The sequence below is a fragment of the Silene latifolia genome, chromosome 10, assembly GCF_048544455.1.
Source record: "Silene latifolia isolate original U9 population chromosome 10, ASM4854445v1, whole genome shotgun sequence".
Classification (NCBI taxonomy): domain Eukaryota; kingdom Viridiplantae; phylum Streptophyta; class Magnoliopsida; order Caryophyllales; family Caryophyllaceae; genus Silene; species Silene latifolia.
Window position 1 is genome coordinate 26572860 of NC_133535.1, and position 22526 is coordinate 26595385.

General features: G+C 39.7%; 2 protein-coding genes across 3 annotated transcripts; one reads left to right on the forward strand and one right to left on the reverse strand.

The window, feature by feature from the left end:
• Nucleotides 1–9643: 9643 nt before the first annotated feature.
• LOC141605400 (scarecrow-like protein 1) lies at nucleotides 9644–13690 on the forward strand. Of its 2 annotated transcripts, none has more exons than XM_074424135.1 (3): nucleotides 9644–10006; nucleotides 10588–10645; nucleotides 11676–13690. In XM_074424135.1, the coding sequence occupies exon 3, from the start codon at nucleotides 11798–11800 to the stop codon at nucleotides 13451–13453; it is 1656 nt and encodes a 551-aa protein (XP_074280236.1). In that variant the 5' UTR covers nucleotides 9644–10006; nucleotides 10588–10645; nucleotides 11676–11797; the 3' UTR covers nucleotides 13454–13690. The 2 variants fall into 2 exon arrangements, with proteins under 2 accessions (XP_074280236.1, XP_074280235.1); XM_074424134.1 differs by lacking the exon at nucleotides 9644–10006 and adding an exon at nucleotides 10128–10429.
• Nucleotides 13691–14052: 362 nt separating this feature from the next.
• On the reverse strand, nucleotides 14053–20541 carry LOC141605399 (small RNA degrading nuclease 5). Its single transcript, XM_074424133.1, has 14 exons — nucleotides 20274–20541; nucleotides 20084–20140; nucleotides 19923–19988; nucleotides 19289–19422; nucleotides 19099–19202; nucleotides 18067–18192; nucleotides 17901–17971; nucleotides 16786–16845; nucleotides 16375–16430; nucleotides 15954–16014; nucleotides 15558–15825; nucleotides 14911–15095; nucleotides 14476–14771; nucleotides 14053–14257 (listed from the first exon to the last, which is right to left on the reverse strand). The coding sequence occupies exons 1-14, from the start codon at nucleotides 20487–20489 to the stop codon at nucleotides 14134–14136; spliced, it is 1824 nt and encodes a 607-aa protein (XP_074280234.1). The 5' UTR covers nucleotides 20490–20541; the 3' UTR covers nucleotides 14053–14133.
• Nucleotides 20542–22526: the final 1985 nt, after the last annotated feature.

Here is a 22526-nt window from a genome sequence, read left to right on the forward strand (position 1 = left end):
GAAATCCTCGGAAATTAAACAAATTCGATCGAACGTGTTCTTACACGAAAACTATGCAAAATGGGAACTCACCCTCCGAATCGATGCTTTTGCCGCTCATCCAGGCCAGATCCGTCACGGCTACGTCAAAGTCACGTAACTCGGAGATCGTCGTCCTCCCGGTCGCGTCGGTGTACTCGAGGGTCTCGGGGTACTCTGGGGGCTCGATGCCCGCCGCCTCAACCTCCTACAAGGACAAAACAACTCTCGTTAATCGATGATCCTTCGTCGTAATTTTCAAAATCAAATCAACAAGAAAACAAAGGATACTCACCACTACCGGCCAATAGGCCAACCTCCCGTAAAGGAACGCCGAGTAATCCTCCTCGGGAGAAGAAGGTCGTCGCCACGGCACCGGCCAGTCCGCCTCCCTCTCGGCCTCGAAGGCTCCTAAACATCGTCCTAGGAGGATCGACGGGAACCGTCAACGCGCCCCAAAGCACCGACGAGCTAACCGCTCGCCCGGATACCATACAGACCCATCGACGTCCACAACAAAGAGGCTCGAACTCCTAGGACGAAGGGTCTCGGCAAGAACAAAGGGAGGCGCTCCAGGCGTACTCCGCCCAAGGTCCGGCACCCACCGTCACAATATGAAGGCAAAGGTCATTCCTATGATCAATTGAAAACAAAATATGAGAAGATGTGAATGAATACAAATGGGATACTCACGCCGCTCACCAAGGGCGTTCACATCCCGCCGGTAGACATTGTGAGAAGAACGCTTGCTCTTCGTCCGGCACATGACCCAATCCCTCACCACGGGATAGGCCCTCTCCAACGGCTCCGTCCTCTTGGGCGCGAGGTCCGGAAAGTAAGAGTATACCCACGCCTGTAAAACAGAATAGTCAAATGACGATCTTTGAAAGGAATTTACGTTGATTTAAAGGTAGGTTCATACCTCCAACAGTAGTCCAGGTCCGACAGCGCCAGGAGAAGTCCCCTTCTCCATCAGCTCTGGGCGAACCATGGCCCTCATGAAGCGGATGAGGACCGCAAAACCAGCAGTGACCCAGTCCCAACGCCCTAAGGAACTCAGGTCAGAAAGAAAGGGGAGAAGCTTCGTCGACAGCCTCTCACCCTTGTCTCCAAGGTAAATCGAAGACAAGAACCACCAGAGCCACAGACGAGCCCTCTGCTCGGCTGTACAAGGAGGAGGATCCGTCTCCCTCCCATCGATCACCACCGATGCCGGGGTCTTCCCCGCAAAGTAATCTCGAACATAGGTACTGGGTACCAAACCCGGCACCGCAACAGCCTTCGGCGACAGGTTCCAGCCAATCAACCTCCTCGCCTCGGCCGAATGCGCCTCATCATGCCACCCCTCCGGCCACACCATCTCCTCGATCCCGCACGGACCGAAATCATGCCGTAGTCCTCCAAGGTGACTCCCACCTCACCAAAAGGCAGGTGGAACGTGGAAGTCGTATCCCAGAATCGATCCAAGAAAGCGCGAACCAAGCTAAGGTTGGCCCGCAACTTCCTCTTCACGATATCCCTCCAAACCTGAACCAGAGGACCAAACGCTCCGCGCTCAATCATGGCTCTCTCCTCCTCCGATAGCCGCTCGTAATGCTCCATCGCCGTCGTATACCCCGAGAACGACCGGATGTTCCCGGCCTCCTATTATGATTTGAAACAAAGCTATCTTTAGTTTTGGATAAATTTAAAAGGAATTTGAACAAAAATGGAAAAGGATAGGTAATGAGTTAGGGAATTCCTATTTACCAAGCTCTTCACCGTCCTGTAGGACAAGTGACCCTCTGCAGCCCATACAAGGTGCCTACTCTCCTAGGTCTCGGCCCACGCAGGAGCACCTCTCAGCTGGCGACCCCCTCGTCCGAGGTGGGCCCGTCTCGGAATCTCCTCCTCGTCAGCAGCCTCCTCCTCGGGAACCTCCTCTGCAGCAGCCATCACCGCGGCGGTGAAGGCCTGCTCTAAAGCCTCCTCAACAGCAGCGGCGTCTATGTCCATGGGATCTCTCCCAGAAGAAGAAGCATCGTCACCTGCAACGGTTAAAGCAAATCCAGGCCGCGTCACATGGCGACAAGCCCTTGTTAAGTAGTTTTCGAGCCTTCAAGGCCCAGAAATCGCCCCTTTCCGGCCATCCTTGGCCATGTTCCCGCCAAACCCAATCACTCATGTGATGAATAGGGTCAAGTCAAGTCAAAGTCAAAGCCTAGTTCCGAGTTCGAGTCGAAAATTCGGCAGCATTTCGTTATAACGGCGATTATGCCCTAAAAAGTGTCCTGCAAAAAGTTGTCACAAACCAAATTTCCGAGATGACAGGAAGTTTACCCATCATCCAAGGGTCCCAAGTATCAAATTTCATCACAAATGGGCAATCCTAAGGCCATTTTCGAAGCAATTTTCGATCTAGCTGTGAAACCGTCTCAAAATTCGCTCAAGGGCTCAAAACTTGATGAAAATTCGAAGTGAATACATGGTTATGTTCCTAACATTGCCTACTACTCATTTCTAGTATCAATTTAGCATGACAAATCCATTTGGGGGAAAAGCCCCAAATTTTCGATCAAAAGGGTCGAAAACCCTAATGTTCGCGGCTCAAAATTCGACAAAAATGAATGATTAATGCAAGATTAAAGCACATACCTCGATTAGTCATATTCCAAGCAAGCTTTTGAATCCAACCTTGATAGAAATGGTGAAGATTTGAGAGAGAAATTGAAGGATTTGTGTTTCGAATGAAATGAAATAAAACCTTTCTGATTTCGCGTTTTTACGCGGAATTCTTTGAATTGGGGAAACAGACGCGGCGAAAGGCGCTGCGCCTCTTCCAAGAGACGCAGCTCTTGCTGCGCCTCTTCCTTTGTTTCCCTCCTGATGGATTTTCAAAAATCCGTTATGAGTTCGTTACTCGTGGGCCCATCTTTGGTGCGCCTCTTCTTTGATGACATTTTATCACTTTGGTCCGTTTCGATGATTTCCCTTCGTTCCGGCCCGCATTTTATCCAGTGCAACAATATTTTGCAGTATTGTCCGAATTCATTTTATCCCGCACAGCAGTATTTCGCAGTATTGCTCAACCATTCCCGCACAGCAGTATTTCGCAGTATTGCTCAACCATTCCGGCGCAGTAGTATTTTGCAGTACTGCTCACTCAAGACTTTCCCCCGACGATCAAGATGTTCCTAGTCGTCGACATATTCCCCAACAAGAGTTCGCTTGAGACCGACGCAAGCAGATTCAACTTCCAAAATTTCGCCAGAATTCGTTTGAGACCGACGCAAGCGGATCCCCAGCAGTTTCCACCAACGTCCTGCTGCTTTCAATATTTCTTGTTTCCCCGCGGAGTTCGACAGGGTGTCGTTCTCCAGAAGTTCCTATACCCAAACCTTAGTTACCTTTAGGTCAGAACTCACATTTGGCCTCCTTCCTGTCAATGCTTTCCTTTAGGGCCCCATACCCTAGCACGTTCATATATTATCTCCTATGCACCTCCGAAAGCATCTCGAGGAAGAAGTCTCAGGTATGGTTCTTTCTTATGGCTGGCGAGCCTCCTTACGTAGTCTAATGGACTTTAAACGACCCTCCCCGATAGTCGACAGACTCTAAAATGTTCCCGACGACAGGTCCTTGGTTCAAACCCCTTGAGCCGCCTCGCGTCGCCATAGTCGTCAGGTTGTAATCTTCGATTGACCTGATGGCTATACTTTGACTTTCGCCTTGTCCAAGCCTCAGTCAAAGTGGGGGCTCTGTGGACACCTCGTTTCTGCACCCCTCGCAAACCACCCAGTGATGATTGGGCCGCATGTTTGATTCGCGGAACGATTAGTGACAGTTCGTAAGTTTATCGTCAAGTGATTGCTCAAATATAAATGTCAACCTCTTAATTGTCATCTACGTGCCGATACGGTCGTTTTGGCAGTAATTAGAGTACATTCGGAGTCCGGGTCAAAAACCGTCTCCATTTTCTGATAGCTGTTAAATCCCGAGTCGGAATATTCTGGAATGTTCCGGATATTTCTATTCCATATTCATCAAATTTTATCTTTTGGCAAATAATATCCCGTAATATTCAAAAGATAATCGAGTTAAATCCGTCCTACCATAACTAAAACGCGGAAATCTTTCTTAAGCAGGAGGAAACCTCCGGGAACAGTGCGCGGCTTTGCTTTGCGCCTCTTCCAAGAGACGCATGGGCTGCTGCGCCTCTTCCCAGGCCCTTCTTTGCATGATTTACGTATCTTTTTTATATCTTTCCGAGATTCACTTCCAAAGAGTCTCCGAAACCCTATTCCTTCACGTGATTAGTATAAATAGGAGCTTTCGTTCCTCATATTTCTCACGCGAGTGTCCGCCCTTCTCTTCTCCCTTTGCATTCTAGACTTCGTTCTTACTAATTGGCGCCTACGTGCTTGGACTTCCGACCACGTAAGCTCGGATCTTTCCGGGTACCAGCCTCTCCGTTGCATGACCGACCAATTTGACCAACTACACTCAATCAACTTAAATTAATCAATCGTTTTCCTCTTACGAGGGCACTCTTTCCTTGCATTCGCGTCGAGCATCACTAATCGATTTTCTTAGTTCTTCTCGTTCCGTCAACATGTAAGTCTGAGGGTGTAATCTCTCTTTTATTTATAGTATTTTAATTATCGTATCACAATTGTAAGGTTTATGTCGAAAGTACTCATTAAAACCGATTTCTAAAACCGTCTTTAAAACCTGTTTTGCGGATTTCCAGTAGATAGACAGTCGGGAAAAGACGCAGCAACTGCTGCGCCTCTTCAAAGGAGCGCAGCACCTGCTGCGCCTCTTCATGAGGCTGCCGCAGTTCCTGCTTCTTTTCTTCTTCCTCCGTCCTCTGTAATCCGTATCAAATTTATTTCTTTTGTTTTGTTCGTTCTTTAATTCTTTGATATAATCGTCGCATATAATTCACATGTATATAATCATCATCAATAATTCATATGTATATTATTCATCATTCATTCACATGTTTAATTCGTCATAAATCCGGCTTAAATCCCTTATAATTCATATTTGCGGGTTTTCGTCATTAATTCAAGTTTCGGGTTTTAGAAGTTCAATTAGTTCATATTGAGTTTCTGGGATTCGTTGTTGATAAATTTGCATCTGTTTATTTATTGTTCGTCATTAATTCGTCATCATTCATCATGTTTATTTAATAATTCGTTAGTTAGTTTAATTAATCATTCATTAACATCGACCCTTCACATAATTAATCCGTTTGTTTCCGTCTCATCCATGTTTTATTGTTTTATGACATCAATCATATGTAAATAACATGCTAATCACTTTCATCCGGGTACATAATCTAAATCGATTCATTAAATTCATCAACGACATTAACAATTGCGATTCCGGCTTCACGACGAGTTCGTCCTTGGAATGCAGACGGCGTCTGTCTGCTGCGCCTCTTCCAAAGGGCGCAGATGTCTCTTCTTTGTTCCGGGGCGACTTACGTCCCTGAACTCCTTTTCTGCCTTGACCTAGATTAATTAGTTTACGTATCAATTAACTAATATTCGTAGTATCGCTAATTCCTGTTCGTTAATTTGTTGTTCTATTCTTTTATTCTTTTTTATCAAATCATCCGTTTTAAAGGTATTTTCGACATAAATCGCCTAATCCAATGTAATTGATGTAATTTCCATTATTGTAGTTTACTTAATTTATTTCATCGTTTTGTGTGCTTCCACATGTAATTGAACATTAAATCCTACTTCGACCCAATTGTTTGCCTAATTAATTGTTCACCGACTTAGCTAATTTCACATGTTAGGATTAATCTATTGGATGTTGCATTCATGCATGTAGCCGACGATATATCGAGTACGAATAAACTCCCTAATCATTAGTAGAGGCCGCTATCGAGGCGGGCGGGATTAGGTGTTCGATCAAAAGAGCTTCCTAATACGTACCCTCACCCCTTACTCCAGATCTCCGTGAGCACCCGTGTTCATTGGCATCCGCGAGAGTCATTCTAGACATAGAATGCTAAGGGTAACGATTGCTTAGTGTTCATGTCACTACTTTGTGTCTTGACATGACACGAGGTATTCGAACGGTTCCAATTTCCCATAAAAATTGGTGGCGACTCCATACAAAATGCAAACGCTTGTTTTCGAGCCCCTTCACTACCAAGCGCCCCCGTGGGCGGCCCGCTGTCCACAGAGATACGTAAATATTACTTCCAAAATCGTCCGTCAATTTTAAGTAATTTAATTAACCCGTATCGTCATACGATCAATTAAATAATCAATTAAGAGTGTTACCATTTAGGTATGACCTAAGGGGATCAACTGATCACCACAGTCGCACGACAGTAATGTCAAACTCTAGTCAACCAATCATTACCGATATGTGTGGACCAGTTGACAGTAAAATATTACTTCCCAATTGTATTCTTGAAATGAGACTTAAACATGTGATCATCATGATCGACAGTTGTGATCGCATTATTGTCAGATGACACATATTCCAACACCTCCGCCTCGAGATCGTAAGATAAACCGTCTTATACTAGCCTTTATATTATTATTTTTATACCATTATTTCACCCGCGACTTAGACCCGCTATGTGACCGCCGTGACTGACCAGACAACCGTCGTTGACCACCATAAGGGCGTTTGACCGAGAGTTTTAAGGGATTTTTGGGGTTTTTGTGACTCGGGTTAGGGCTTGATTTTGAGGGTGTTGCGGGTTGGTTTGGGTCCGGTTCTGGGCAGGTATGGGTCGATGGATTAGAGGGGAGTTGAGGGGAGCTCCTGGGTGGTGGATATGGTGGCTGGAAGTGGCGGAAATGGGGGAGGAAAGGGAGGTGTCGAGGTTGTTGTTGAAGTTGTTGTTTGTTGATTGTTGTTGTTGGGTCGGATGTTTAAGGTTGTTGGCGGCGCGTGGGGTGGCTGAGTCAGTGGGAGACTCACGGTGGTGGTTGGGTGGTTGTTGTTATCGTGTTGGTTGATGATGTTGTGTCCATTGGTGTTGTTGCTTGGTGCGGGTCTAGGTGGCGGCTGGGCAGGCCGGACCCACCGTGGCTGGGTGGTGGTCCACGGTGGGGAGGCGTGGTGGTGGTGGTGTGTAGTGAGTCAGGTTTGGGTAGTTGTATAAGACGGGTTTAATTAGTGTATACGTATTCAATTAGTATTAGATTAGTATATTTATACATATTTATATAAATAGATTAGTATATTTATACGTATTTGTATTATTATCGTATTTTAGGAAATGGGTTTTGTGAGACGGTTTTACGAGACGGGCCTAGCTTGTGTGACGGCTTGCTTATACGGATTTGTTGTGAGGTAGGTTTATCTTACTCAGTTTCATTGTTGCATTTATTTATTAAATGAGTCTTTTATCATTTAATTGCATTGAGTGAGTCGTATTTCATGTTGTTGGTTCCGACGGCTCGACGAGTCGGGATATTTGAGAAAATGGTATTCATGGCATGTTTGGCACGTCATGGTGTATATTGTCTGTCACACATTTCATATTGTACCGGTTGTGATTGTATATGTTGGAGGATTTGTGTTGTTATTGTTTTGGAGACGTGAGACGGTTGGGAGACCGTCTTACGCTTAAGTCGCCTCTTGGAACTTCCCACTCTAAGAGGGATCTGCACATTAATGGCTTGAGTTACGGAGGGACTCGTGTGGTTGAGACGCAACATCTGGCAGGGGATCCGGTTGGCTTCCAGACCCGATACGTTTAGGCGTGTCCCGGTACCTGTTTGTGGTTATCGGTATGTCTGGGCGTGTTCCGGTACCAGTGTGGTTGTCAGTATGTCTGGGCATGTCCCGGTACCATGGGGGTGGTTGTTTGATAGTGTCTCATTCATATCATAGTCATGTTGTATATTCACACACTCGAGACGGGTCACACTTTATTTATTTTAATTAAACTGGCGTTTGTTGTGTCTGTGTAATTGTCACCTATTTCCGGGGTGGCCTATGTCGATCCATATGATATTTTCGATCATATGGGGAGCAGGTTAAGTACAGGTTGTTTGGATAGCACGCTAGAGACGAGACGAGCTTGATGAGTCACAAGACGAGTCTAGTTAGCTAGAAGAGTATAGATGTCACGAGTTGTACTTTTATTCATTTGTTTACGTTTATGTAAATCATTAAACATTATATTAATAAAATGTTCTTTGATTGAAGTTTTGAAATCCTACCTTGGGAAACCAAAATGGTAACGCTCCAATTATCTTAGCCGGATAGTTGGGGTGTTACAGTGTATGATCGTTTGCCTTTATGCTAATGACATCCTAATACTTGACAATAATTTAACTGTTGTGAATAAAACCAAAGATTTTATGTCACCACATTTGAGATGAAAAGCTTACGAGAACTGATTTTATTCTAGGAGTTGGAATGATTTGAGACCTTAATAGAATATCCTTAAATCGATCTCATTATGTTGAAAAATTTTGATTGCATTGATGTTGTGTCTGTTAGAACTCCCTTTGATCCGAATGTACATTTGTGTAAGAACTTGGGTGAGATTGTGTCTCAAGAAGAGTATGCTAAAATTATAGGTAGTGTAACGTTCCTTATACATTGTATTCGACTAGATATTGCATATGTTCGTTGTTAGTAGACTGAGTCTTTATACACATAACACGAGTAGTGAACATTGAAATGCTCTTCACCGTATGCTTAAATGCTTGAAAGGTACTTTTGTTTTGTGTTTACATCACGGTAAATTTACTATTGCGTTAGAGGGATTTCACTGATGCACGTTAGGTTTCCAGTAACTAGGAGATTTGTTCTACTACTAGTTATATTTTTACTCTATGTGGATGTGTTATATCATAGAAGTCTTCAAAACAGACTCGTATAGCACGCTCTACCATTGAATGCGAATTTATTACTCTTGAGTCTTGAGTTAGTAGGACAAGAAGCAGAATGGTTGAGAAACTTATTAGTAGACGTGCCGATATGAGTAGGACAAGTTGCACTAGTCTCCTTACATTGTGATTCACAAAGAGCTATTGGTGTCTCCTTACCTGAGGTTATGCCTTTTGGACCTCAAATCTGTCACTCTTGGGTGGCTTATCTGGTATAATTAATTGCAGCCTTATATTACTTATACTTGAAGGTGCGCACTAAAGATAGAGACCACTGGCCTTCTCGTCTTAAAAAATAAAAACACAAATTCTTATTTCGACGGGCTGTTTTCCCGTCTAAAATAAGACCGACAAAATGTTGCCATTTTTTAAGAGAATGTAACCATTTAATCCACAAAATGTTATCACTAAAGGTGTCATTTTTTACCCTGAAAATTATTGTGAAAAATAATGGTAACATCTTATCAGAAAATAACAACATTTTATTGTAAAATGATACATATTGTCCGTCTTATTTCAGATAAACTGCCTTCTAAAAGAAGACGCGCTGGAAAAAAAATGAGTCATTCATACAAACCTTTGGTATAATTGTTTTCCCGAGAGAAATGAATTTTGTGGAACCATTATCACTCATCGAGTGATCGTCATCGTGATCACAGGCACAATAGATAGGATCACATTAATCTCTAACACACACAAACAATGATTTAATGATTTCACTTTGTTTGACAAAATCAAGTTCAAAGTTAAAATTACGACCGACTAAACTACATAATGGATTGACCAAACTACAAGCAAGTTTCCAATGTTTTTTTCATGATTTAAACTTTTGACTCTTATAACATTATGATTATGATCCGTTAAAAGTTGCCACCTTAATGGATAACTGTCGCCTCTCAATCAACCGTACATTACAATATCCAACGGCTCATCATTCAACGATCAAAAAAATCGAAGACTACAACAACCCACAAACTATTTTGGTCAGCATAGTTGGTACAACGCATTTTCTTTATTAAAATAATAATATTCAGCACTCTAGAAAAAAGACTGCATCTTACATACACATACATACACGGCTACACGCTTGTATGATTTCATATAAATCTGTCCGTAAAATTATTTGGGTAAGCAATTTTCTTGCAAATTTCTCAAGATTTTCTTTGGATTCCAGAAGATTGTGATTTATCACCAAATAGGGTATTTGGAATTTGGAATATATTATAATAATTGATTGACTAATTGTTCTTGATTTGTTTTTTTTTGGGTTTTTTTTAATTGAATTTAGCTTTTAACTTTCTCATCATTTAAGCATGCTATCATTAAACACAAATTCCACCTCAATCTTGTTTTAGACGAGCCTTTTATATATAAAAAGAAGGTCACACATAATAACGGTCTTATTCTATAATTTATGACGGACATATTTTTCTTCCCGTTTTCATCATCATGTTTTAGTTGAATCTACTTTTCTTATCTATAAAAGTGTACTTGACACTTGTTTTGGTGTTGGACCATACCTAACTCAACTATATCTAAATTATTCAAAGGTAATAGTATTGGATTTTGGTCAATTTTTGTTGTGGAAAATTACATCTTCTTCATATAGGAATTTCTAACCAATTGCATAAACTTCTCTGCTTTGCTTTCTTGTAGTTGTAATACAAATTGTAAGTTTTATATCTATCTGGGTTATTCTTGATTGCAGGATTACTCAATTCTTGTGATTTTTGCTTCAGCTGATTACGCTCTGGTGCCTGCTTCAGGTATAAGTATTTTTGTATAAATCTTTTACTTCCTCCGATTCATCTGATCCTTTACGTTTTTATTCATCTCTGAGAAATATTTTAATTATGAAAATATAAACAAAATTTTAACTTTTAATTAGTTCATCAAGTGGATGTTTGATTTGTATTTTGTGGGGGATAAGAAGTATTTTGTTGGGTAATTGTAGACCAAGAATTAGTCTTGTGTGTGAGACGGTTTAGGGTAAATCATCAACTAAATCTACATATACATTATACCATAACATAAATCATAGAGTAGTAGTTAGTCTTGTGCAAAATGGTTTACATTTACCAAAGTTGGCTGGTGTGAGTGGTAAGGGCTCTCATCTCTTAAACAAGTGGTCAGGGGTTCGATTACTGATTCTTGCGAATGGGAGGGGTTAACCCATTAAATTGCCTTCAGTATCCCGAAGGAGATTGCCCTAGCTGTCGGTAGGGGATACTCCTGGTCAACATCAACACCAAAAAAAATGGTTTACATTTGAATCATTAACTAAATTTACATAGACCCACCATAACATAAAATCATAGGAGTAAAACTTTTTTTTTTGACAAGAAGGCGTATCGTTTTACTATGAGGCTTGCGTAAGAGTGATTGAACAAAGTTAGATGGTAATGATAGACCCAAATCGATCTTTTCTCAGTAGGGCATAATTCATGGTTATGATCGCTCAGCGATCTGTAGAACTCTGTCCTTAACAAGTTAATACTTTCACCAGTTGCGCCTTCTTATGCTAATATGGATGAACTACTAGCATTTGGAAGCACCTGGACATCATCTAGAACTAAAAAATTGTCTGTAATAAGTTAATACTTTCACGAGTTGCGCCTTCTTATGCTAGTTACTGACATATAGAATATAAAAGAGCGTATGCCACACGCCCGCGCTGCCTATTTGTTTAACACATTAATTTAGTTGTTTAGTTATATATGTATTTCTTCAGAGAGTTAACCTGCTCCATATATTACTCATTTACATGATTTTTAATTGTTTTATTATTATATGCAGAATCATTATATCATTCAGTAGGTATCAAGGGCCTCAAAAGCAGCATGAATATTGCAACCACAGTTGGTTAATCTTGAAAATCTACTTCTATATTTGTTTAAGTTCAGGCACAAGCAAAGATCATGTCCTTAGTTAGGTCTGCAGATATGTCTACCGCGTCATATAGAAATTCCAAGCTCTATTCAGTTCAAGCAGGTAATAACGGGTCTGGGTTGTCGGGTCCGTTATATGGGTCTGACAAGCGTAATCTCGTGTACATGACAGAATCATTTAACAGTCCAAGTTATGATCTGGATTTTTTCATGGACTCGCCTCACTCAGAAGAGCTAATCCACCCGTCAAATTTGACTCCAAACCCGTTTGAGTCCTCCTTCTTGGGCTTAAGGAGCGACGAGAATGCTTATGATTTGGAGTCCCTGGTAAGTCAGAGTCCAGATGGAGTTGGATATGATGAAGGTAAGATGAGGCTTAAGCTTCAAGAACTAGAGCATGCCCTTCTTGATGATGAAGATGACGAAGTTATGATTGGGCCTGAGCCCAGCATGGAACTTGATGAAGACTGGGCTGGCCCTTTAAGGAACATGATGCTCCACGACTCACCGAAAGAGTCCACTTCATCAGAGTCTTCGAACTTGAGTAGCGTCAGTACTTCGCGTATCCCCAAACAATTGCTCTTTGAATGTGCTGCTCTGATTTCAGAAGGAAGTTTTGAGGAAGCTTCGATGATAATCAATGAGCTTAGACAGATGGTTTCCATCCAAGGAGACCCGTCTCAAAGGATAGCGGCCTACATGGTGGAAGGGTTAGCAGCCCGGCTGGCCTCATCTGGCAAACTTCTTTACAAAGCTTTGAAATGCAAAGAGCCACCGTCTTTCGAAAGGCTTGCTTCAATGCAGGTACTCTTCGAGGTATGCCCATGTTTCAAATTCGGATTCATGGCTGCAAATGAGGCAATTATAGAGGCGGTTAAGAACGAAAAGACGGTCCATATCATCGACTTTGACGTGAACCAAGGAAATCAATACTTTGACCTCATAAGATCGCTTGCCAAACGACATGGAAAGTCGATCCGGCTGAGATTAACCGGGGTTGATGACCCGGAATCGGTTCAGAGATCCATTGGTGGCCTAAACAATATTGGACAGAAGCTAGGAGCATTAGCGGAAGGTGTCGGTTTGCCTTTTGAGTTTCGAGCGGTACCAGCTAGCACTCCGCTTGTCACACCAGAGATGCTACAGTGTCGAGCAGACGAAGCTCTGGTTGTAAACTTTGCATTCCAGCTTCACCACATGCCCGATGAGAGCGTCTCAACAACAAATCAGCGGGACCAGCTTCTCCGAATGGTAAAAAATCTAAACCCGAAGCTAGTGACAATTGTCGAACAAGATGTCAATACAAACACCACCCCTTTCCTCTTCCGGTTTTCCGAGGCATACAGCTATTACTCTGCCATTTTTGAATCCCTCGATGCCACGCTCCCTAGAGAAAGCCAAGATAGACTAAACGTTGAGAAGCAATGCTTGGCACGCGACATTGTGAACATTATTGCTTGTGAAGGGGAGGAGAGAATCGAACGCTATGAGGTTGCCGGGAAATGGAGGGCAAGGATGCTGATGGCCGGTTTCCAGCCTTGTCGCATCAGTCAAAACGTCAGTGACGGTATCCAAGAGCTTATTGTAAAGCAGTATTGTAACAAGTACGAGGTTAAAGAAGAGATGGACACGCTGAATTTCGGATGGGAAGGCAAAAACTTAATTGTTGCATCCGCTTGGACTTAGGAAGATTGCAGTTGAAGGTTCTGTCTGAGGTTTGTATATATCATGGTACTTGGTACTCTGTAGTAATGAGTTTGGTTGTAGCAAGAGTTGTGTGATTAGATTGTGATATAATGACTTAGTTCCAGGAGACACCCCCTCTTTTTTTCGGTTTTTGTTTTCCGTCACTGCAACATTTGTGTACTTGAAGTTCCTAATTTTGCCGACTATACACAAGTAGTGCAAATCTTTGTACTCTTTTTTTGCCGGTTTCAGCAGCACCGGTTTTTTTTTTTTTTTTTTTGGCTTTTAGTGATGTTTTTCTCAGGAACATCAATAATGGATTATCTCTATTTTAGTCTTCATTTGACGTGAACATTACTGTTTTTTTTCCGACGAGAACAAATCAAAAGAACCCAACTTATTTGCAAGGATATGATCTCTATTTTGGCGGTCTAGGCAGAGAGTTCTATTTGTTCATACATGTATGCAACAAATTTTCTTCAATCCATGGTCTATCCATATTAGTTTTTTTTTTCCTCGTAGCCATATTTTGTCATAATATGTGGAGGTTCATGATAGGTGCGGAAAAAACATGCACCAGAGCAACAGACAAATGTCAATGAACCACAAAAATTGTAGACGAGACATTAAACATAAATAATGATTTTACAATTAGTAGACAAGTTTCTAGATGAAAAATTTCAGTCTTTAATACCCACAAAACATAGTGCTACTTCTGCTTGGGCTTGGAGCTCTTCCAAGACCTTTACGAGCTGTTCTCTGGGTACATCATTTTTGGTTTGCTCCGCTAACATCCTCCGTAGTCTGAGACATTTCACAGGACAATGTTAGCATATGAAACACCAATATTAAGATGGAACATTATACTTTTTATTACAAAGTTTCGCTAAATTCAGTTTCAGTTTACGCACTGGTCCACTTTGGGTCTTTGGTTGGATCATTCTGGTAGATCAGTTTTGTGATGTCTAGTACCACCTATGCATTAAATAATACTCCGTCTTTTAGCTATTGAGATGGATTACCTGTGAACCGAGGCAGTGTCTCCCTGACCAGTAAATACAATGAGCATGCTATTAGTAGGTAAGCTTGAATAGAGTTTGTGAATCCGACAATCTGTTCGAGTCAGGATCTCTTTAAGTGTAGCTGGTACAGTACCCTTTATACCCTTTCTGGAAGAAGACTTGTTCTTACAGGTAACCAATGATATCAGCTCAGCCAGCCGCGAACTAAAATTTTCTTCATCGTCTGCTTGTTTCTTCAAAAACGAATTTATTTCCGAAAATTGAGTCCACACAAATTGCACCTTGTCATTTTTCGCCTGAAAACACGTTAACCTTATATAAGGAAGGAAATCACTATATCAGGCATGGAAACTTATATGAATGGTCTCGCATGTCAGACCGATCATTAACACTATATTTGGGTTGGTTTCACGAGACTCATTTTAAATCAGGTACCTCTTTGGAAGCTTTGGAAAGTGCTTCCTCATCGGATGAAACTGGAAATGCATGACATTCCCCGGTAGCATAACGCTTTACAATGGAAACATCGTCAATGAATGATGATTTTTTCCCCGCTTCACTTAAAACAGCAAGAAGCTTCTTCCTTGTAAATTGCGGTGCTGCTAAGCCAAAATCAGGCCCTACAGAAAAATAAAAGCATCCAAAAAAGTTAGGCCAACAGATAGGAAAACTGCAGTTTGATTTTGTACGACAGCATAGAGGCAGAGAGCCAGCAGTTCAGTGATTCACATATATAAAACCACAAGCCTGATTATGCTCTCATTATCACGATTCCCTTAGCCGATAAAAGACAAAGCAATTTACTTGAGCAATAATATAATTAATACCCCATTTGTATTTATCTGGTTATACAAGAGTAGTTGTATAAACCGCCACCGAACAACTGTTATCATGACCACTTCCCGAATCTTGTATTTCCATCTCTATTTATATTTATCTGGTTATACCAGTCAGAATCAACAAATGTTAGCTATTAAGCTACTATCTCTATGCCAAAAACATGGATGTACCTCATTCCAAGTCTCCACCAAAGACAAGTAAAACGTAGAAAATATGATAGCAAAAAGGGACAGCCCACTAACCTTTTCTAATCTTTAGCAAAGCCAGCTCCATGGCCGTCCTAGCATCTTCTATGCTATCATGACCACTTCCCGAATCTTGTATTTCTTTAGAGAGAAATTTTCTGGAAAGCACTCGAAGAGCTGTTTTATATGAGCCTCCGCGAGGATGCTTATAAAGTATTGCAGTATCAATTACTAGCTCGTGTGATATTTTCAAAGCTAGCAGATCATTTTCCAACGAGTGTCCAATCAGTATAGTCTCTTTATAAACAAGCTTCAGAAACTCTTCCTGTGCACCAAAAGCAAAACAAAAATAATAATAATTAATAAGTAATATGTTTACTCCAGATTATAAACATCACAGATGACTTAAGATTTTGGTACGACGACAAAGAACCAAGTAAAAAGAATTCAAACCTGGATGTCTGCAAGAGAAGTAGTCACATCTTTCAGCATTTCTGGTGTGATTCCACTATATCTGAAACAAAAATTTCGCGGAGAAAAAAAAAATTGAATGAAAAGTACTTTAAATTCAACCAAGTTCAGTAGATAATGCCATAATGGACTGACTAGTGGCTCCCACTACACTACACACAGGTGACACAGCTATCAGCAGGTCCAATTCGAAACACTTTTTTGAGTAATAGCAGGATAAACCTCACATAAGACGGTTCAATGTGATAATTTCAGTAATAAACAGGACTAGAGTTTCAGATACTGATTCTAACAGAAGATTCCAGAAAATCCAATGCTGCAGCTTAACAAAGAAAACTAAAAAGAAAGCAGAGGAGATAAAAAAAAGGGAGACAGGATCAATTGGTAATTCAAGGATTAGTACCTCGTGTTATAATCAACGATAGGGTTTGATGGCTTAACCAGTTTGTCCAACTTAACCTGGAAAAACAATCGATGGTTTGATCAAAATAGGAAAAAAATAATCAGCCAGATAGTCTGGACCATAGAGCTTAAAAGGACTTTATGCAAGTATTCAACATACCGCTGAAGACAGCACATTGTCTATGGAAATCTACTAAGATCATTAGTAGAGGAAATCTAGTCTTTTAATTAATTGTCGGGTATGACAACGAGTTTATACATGTAGGGGATGCGGTATGCAAAACTGGAAACTGAATGGTACCATCAACCTCACTTAACAATTAACATAGATAAAGAAAGGCTGTAACGTTTATGAGGAGGATCCAAAACAATCCATTATTTATTTAGATGTGAAAATACATTAAGAACACACCTGACCTTGAACGTCCACAAGAGTCACCCGCGTCAGCTCAAACCCTTCGCAAGTGACACACTGAGATGAAACATAGGCTGTCAGGATCAGATCAAAAAGAAACTTCAAAGCGGTAAATCGTGGTAAGAGAATAATAATTATATACACTTGAGTAAAAGGCAAAGGTTAAACATCACAGAGGATACCTATAAAATATAGAATTTTGTCAGAAACTACCCTTTTATCCATATTTTGGCAAAAATTTCCATGTCTATTTGCGAAAGCCGCCTTCTTAACCCAACTTATTCCTTTTTCGAAGATTAAGTGACAACGTGTCGCATGTGACCACAATTTCATTGTTTCCTGATCTAGTTCATCTAGTTCACCCTTTTGATTCGTAAGTTTCCTCTGATTCACCCAAGAAAAACCTACTCCCTAACGCTAATTTTTTTATTCCCTCACCCCCCGCAACACATATTTCCCAAGGACTAATTTACCTCTCAATTTCCACTGCCTTTTTGTTCAAACCCGACTAAAATTGAATACGAAGGAAAAAAGGTATGTCATTAGCTCATATATATAACTATTAGATAGTGAACCCAAAATGTGAGGTTTGATTCTTCTTCTGTTACCTCAAAAATCGTAACCTTTGTTATTGTTATAGTATCAACAATGCCGATAACAGAATCTCCAACTTATAATGTATACTCCTTAGAACTTGCAAAGAAACAGATGTAGAGGATGTAGGAAAGGAGAAAGAGAAGGGTTGGTTGATGTGAGGAGAGACTAATTGATGAAAGCTTGAGCACAACACAAGAGCAACCAAAATTTTAACTAAAAGCCTGTTGTAGCTAGTACTGACATAGTGACATGTGAAGTAACAAGCAGTCTAATATACGTAAAAGATCATCAAAAAGGGTACAGAGTGCTCCATGTGGCCCATGCCAAGAAACCAACCTCACAAAACCAAAAACATCTTCTCTTTCATTCTGCTAACAGTATCTCACTATCTATGTCTCAGGTCAACAGATACAATACACTGATAGCCAAAAAGCTTAGAAACAGAGAGAATGTACATCATACATTTTTCATGCAAGATTAACAGAATCTATAGATAACACAATGATAACTCTTACCATTTCGCAGTCAAGAGCTAAAATATCACAGTAGGGGGACTCGGGCTGTGCTGGACGGGTAGAAAGAAATCCTGCATATTATATAAACAGAATTAAACAAAATGAAATGATCAAGAAAGTCAACGTAAAGGTGTAGAAGATGAAAGAAAAGACTATAAAGTATCACCAGGTTGATTAAAGCAATATCCATTATCTTCCAGCTGCTTTGAAGTGAGAGTGTAATAAGTGATAGGGAATGGTAAATCCTTCATAAGCTCAGAAAAGGAGAGGCTAGAAATAGAAGAGCTAGATTCTGCACATTCAGATTACGATATATCAGAGAATTTGGCACTTTTATAATACTCCCTCCCACTCTGAGGAACTACATTTACTCAGGCGCGATTCTTAATAAAGGTAACTGGGAGGTGGGCCTTACAAGTGTGCCAAACTCAATGGGGCAATTACATAGAATGTGATAAATAAGGAATGGGGCAATTTCTAGAAAAAGTAGTTATAAGGATGTGTTTGGATTGAGGGATTTGGAGGAAAAGGGAGGGGAGGGAGTTGGAAGGATGAGAAATCCATTGTTTGGCTAGCGAAATACAGGTAGAGAGATTTGGATGGGAGGGAAAATGAATCTCTCCATTTCCCTCCTACAAGGCAAATTATTTCCACACCAACATAGGAAATATTTGGAGGGAAAATCACAACGGATACTTCAACATCTATTAAGAGGTGGGGGTATTTGGAGCTACTTTCATATCAGCCTGTCGGAGGGTGATATTTTCTCTACAGTAGAAATTAAGACTGATGGCTGTTATTACATAATGGATTGGTATAGGGGACATGGGGCAAGTATTCTTGGTAAATCACAACGGATTAACGAGACATAAGAAGACAAGGAAGACCACAAATGGGTGAGGACAAAATAGCTTCAAAGGACCCTAAAAACTAGCAACTATAGTACTCCCTCTATTTCAGAGATACTTTTGTATTTGATACGGGTATAGGATTTTAAAATTAGTATTAGAAATATACTTGAGTTTGTTCTTTTTGTGGCATTTCAAGGAAGAATATACTACATTTGTCTATAAATTTAAAAAAAAAACACATGTATTTATAATTCTAATCCTACTTTTACTTCTAGTACATAAACACAAGTGCAAAGTATTTCTGAAACAAAGGGAGTATAACATAATTACTATTTAGTATTTGTTACCTTTTTCAGACGACTCCTCGAGTTTCCTTGAATCAGGAACTCTTTTTCTTTTGAACTTGCAAGTGAGGATGGCATCAATTGTCTGAACACCATCTAATACACAGCTAGCACAGCAAACACCATTCAGATAAGGTACACAAAATATCAAAATGACATTAAATCCACAGAACAGAAGAAGATAACCACCAACCTCAAAGCTTGAACTGCCTTTGGATTGCCACAACACTTCTTCAAATTGCTGAATTTCTTTAATTGTGACATATACAACGCTGCATCAAGGCCCGGAATATATAGAAGGACCACTTTTGGAATAAGAGGCTTGTTCTGCAGTAGGGCATGATGTTTAGCTACATTTCTTTCTAAATAGACAAACATCAATAGGATATACTCCCTTTGTCTCAATCATTTGTTTGGTTTTTTTACTCTTTGTGAGGGGTATTTTAATCAAAGGCAAACAAACGATTGGGATGAAGTGTGAAAGTTTTCAACCATCATAAAATCCCAGTTATTCAGCCTTAAGCTATGTTACTCAAATTTGTTTGGAAGTGTCCAAGTGTGATATGCAAGTCCGAGTGTGAAGTGTGGACTCTCAATTGTCGGGTTTGGGTACGTGAGGTAATATAACGAGTCAGAGTAACATAGATTCGTGCCAAGCATGAAAGCTTAATGTAACATTCCGTGCTAGGAAAGTTATTTCTATTACAAAGCTAATATCCAAATTGCACACTCAAATGACAGAAATTCCACAATATTCCTCCCTGTGATAATCTTTGCAATTGCGTAATGCAATAACGCAAAAAAACGAAAAAACGAAGAAAGCATACTTTGATAAAAGCCCAAGGGTGCATATCTCCATCAGCAAGAACCCAGGTTATTAATCCTTGAACATCCTGCATTCCACATTTAAATAATTCCAATATCAGAAATCCAGAAAACCAAATAAACAAAAGAAATGTAATGAAATTAGGGCAAGAAAGAATCATACTTGCAAGCTCAAAGTAAAATTAGGATTTGGGGTCTTCCAAATAACCTCGGCTTTAGCCTATACAAACCACAAAAGTTGTCACCTTTTATTAACTCATTCGCTAAAATGCAAAACCCATATCATAAACATACATATAGACATAATCAAACAATTAAAGTATTGAAAAAACCATGAAAATTAAGAAGGATACCTGAGGACCATAGATATCAAAGAAAGATTTAGAAGAATTATTGTTGTCATTATCGTCATTATTATTGTTAGTTAATGGATTAATGGAGGGAGAAGTCATGGTGTGATTTCTGGGTTTAAGGGTTGGGGGAGGAAGGAGAACAAGGGATGAAGGAGGAGGAGAAGAGTGTGGGAGGAAACATGGAGGAGGGCTGAGTTGGGAGAATGTGTTTAGCATTTCAGATTTCTAGTTTTGGGCCTTTGTAAATTTCACCCTTTTTTTGTACACTTGAATCAAGTTATTGTGTTGTTGGATTGGTGTTTATCATTCAGGTTTGTATTTTTTCAATTTATACAATGGGCTTAATCGTCACAACTCATGATTTTATCGGTAAAACTAGCTTGTCGATAATAATTACAGTACTAGATTGATGAATATTAACTGTTTAGACAAAAAAAAATTCCTTAAAAAAGTGGGTAGAAATAGTTTATTCAGTTATCTAATACTTTAAAATAACGGATATTTAAATTAAATAATTTTTTGATTTAAATATGTCGATCAACTTTTCAATATATTAGGCCGCTAAAATATTACTCCGCATAAAAGAGTAAAGAACATGTTTATGTGTTATATATCTCTATTATTTCAAATTCTATCATGCCCATCGTTTTTTAAATTAATTGACATATCTCGGTCATTTATTTACCTATTTTATTTATGGATCTTTCATTCATTTGTTTATCTTTCTATATTGAGAATATTTTTAAAAGGTAATTTAATTATCCACTTACTCCTTATAGCAACTCCCATGATCGGGACAAATGGAATAGTTCTTGAAGTAACCTGAGAATAGAATTTTAGGGTTCCCAACAATTAAGTGTTGTCATAAAAAGATAATATAAAATGGGGTAGATATAAAGAACTTTATTTGAGTTTTTGCATATTTAATGGTTCAATTATATCACATTTAGGGGGTGTTTGGTTCACCCAATATAGGTATGAGGTATGAGGTATGGGTTTGGAATGAACCAAACTCATACCATGTGTTTGTTTGACGAAAATGAAGGTTTCATGTCCATACCTCAAACCCATGAGGCATGGGTTTCTCATACCTAGGGAAAGGGGTGGGTATGAGATTGATACCCATGGTATCAAATTAGAAAAATTAAAAAGTGATAAAAATAATTGTAAATTTTTTTTTATATATTTATTTGATTAAATTTTATCTACATGATTTAATAATATAAAAATTATTATTAAAAATATTGTATTTTGAAGATTTTTTAGGTTGATTGATTTCTAACCCCATATCCTTCAAAATTGAACCAAACACAAGGTATGGGGTATCAAGTTCCAACCCGATACCACCCAGGTAAGATTTCCGATTCCAAACTCATACCCACGCGTGAACCAAACACCCCCTTAGCCTTTAGCCCTTTGTAAAAAAAACCCGATCATTTGTTTATATCTATTTTATTTTATGTGCCTCATTCATTTGTTTACTTTCTAAATTTTAATTTAGTAATGTTGATCATCCATCTTATATTGGTCCACTTGTCACACTGTAATTATGGCCCTGTTTGGTAAACAGCGGATTAATTTCAACATAAGCAGATTGCAAAAGCAGATTATAAATGGCATATTTTATCAGAAGGTTTGACTAGCATATTATAATTAGCAGAATTGATTTGAGTGTTTGGTAATTGGCAGATTACGATTAGTAGATTGTTAGTTTTCTATGTAAAATGGAGAAAAATTTCCTATTTTACAATATGCTGGGGTAAGCAACATATTGTAAAACAGCATATTGACCCCAAATATGTTGTTTCAATATGCTGTTTAACAAACACTAAAATTAGCATATTGATTGGTCAAACATGCTAAAAGCCTTGAATATGCTAAAATTTGGCCAATATGCTGTTTACCAAACAGCGCTGTTTACCAAACAGCGCCTATATCTACAAATGATCTCTTTCGTCTCTTTGGTTTTTGTGCTAAAACCAAAGGTAACCAAATGACGGGACGACTGACGAGTGGGCAAGATATTACGAAGTACTCCCCCGTCACTATCATTTGTTTGTTTGTTCCATTTTGGGGTCTTCTGTCATTTGTTTGTCTTTCTATTTTAGGAATGTCTTTAATGAGCAATTTGACCATCCACACTCAATTTAATCCACTTGTCATCTTATAATACGTTCCCTCCTCCTTCCTTGGTCTTTGTGCCAAAACCAAATATAAACAAATGACCAGGACAGAATGAGTAACATTTAGATC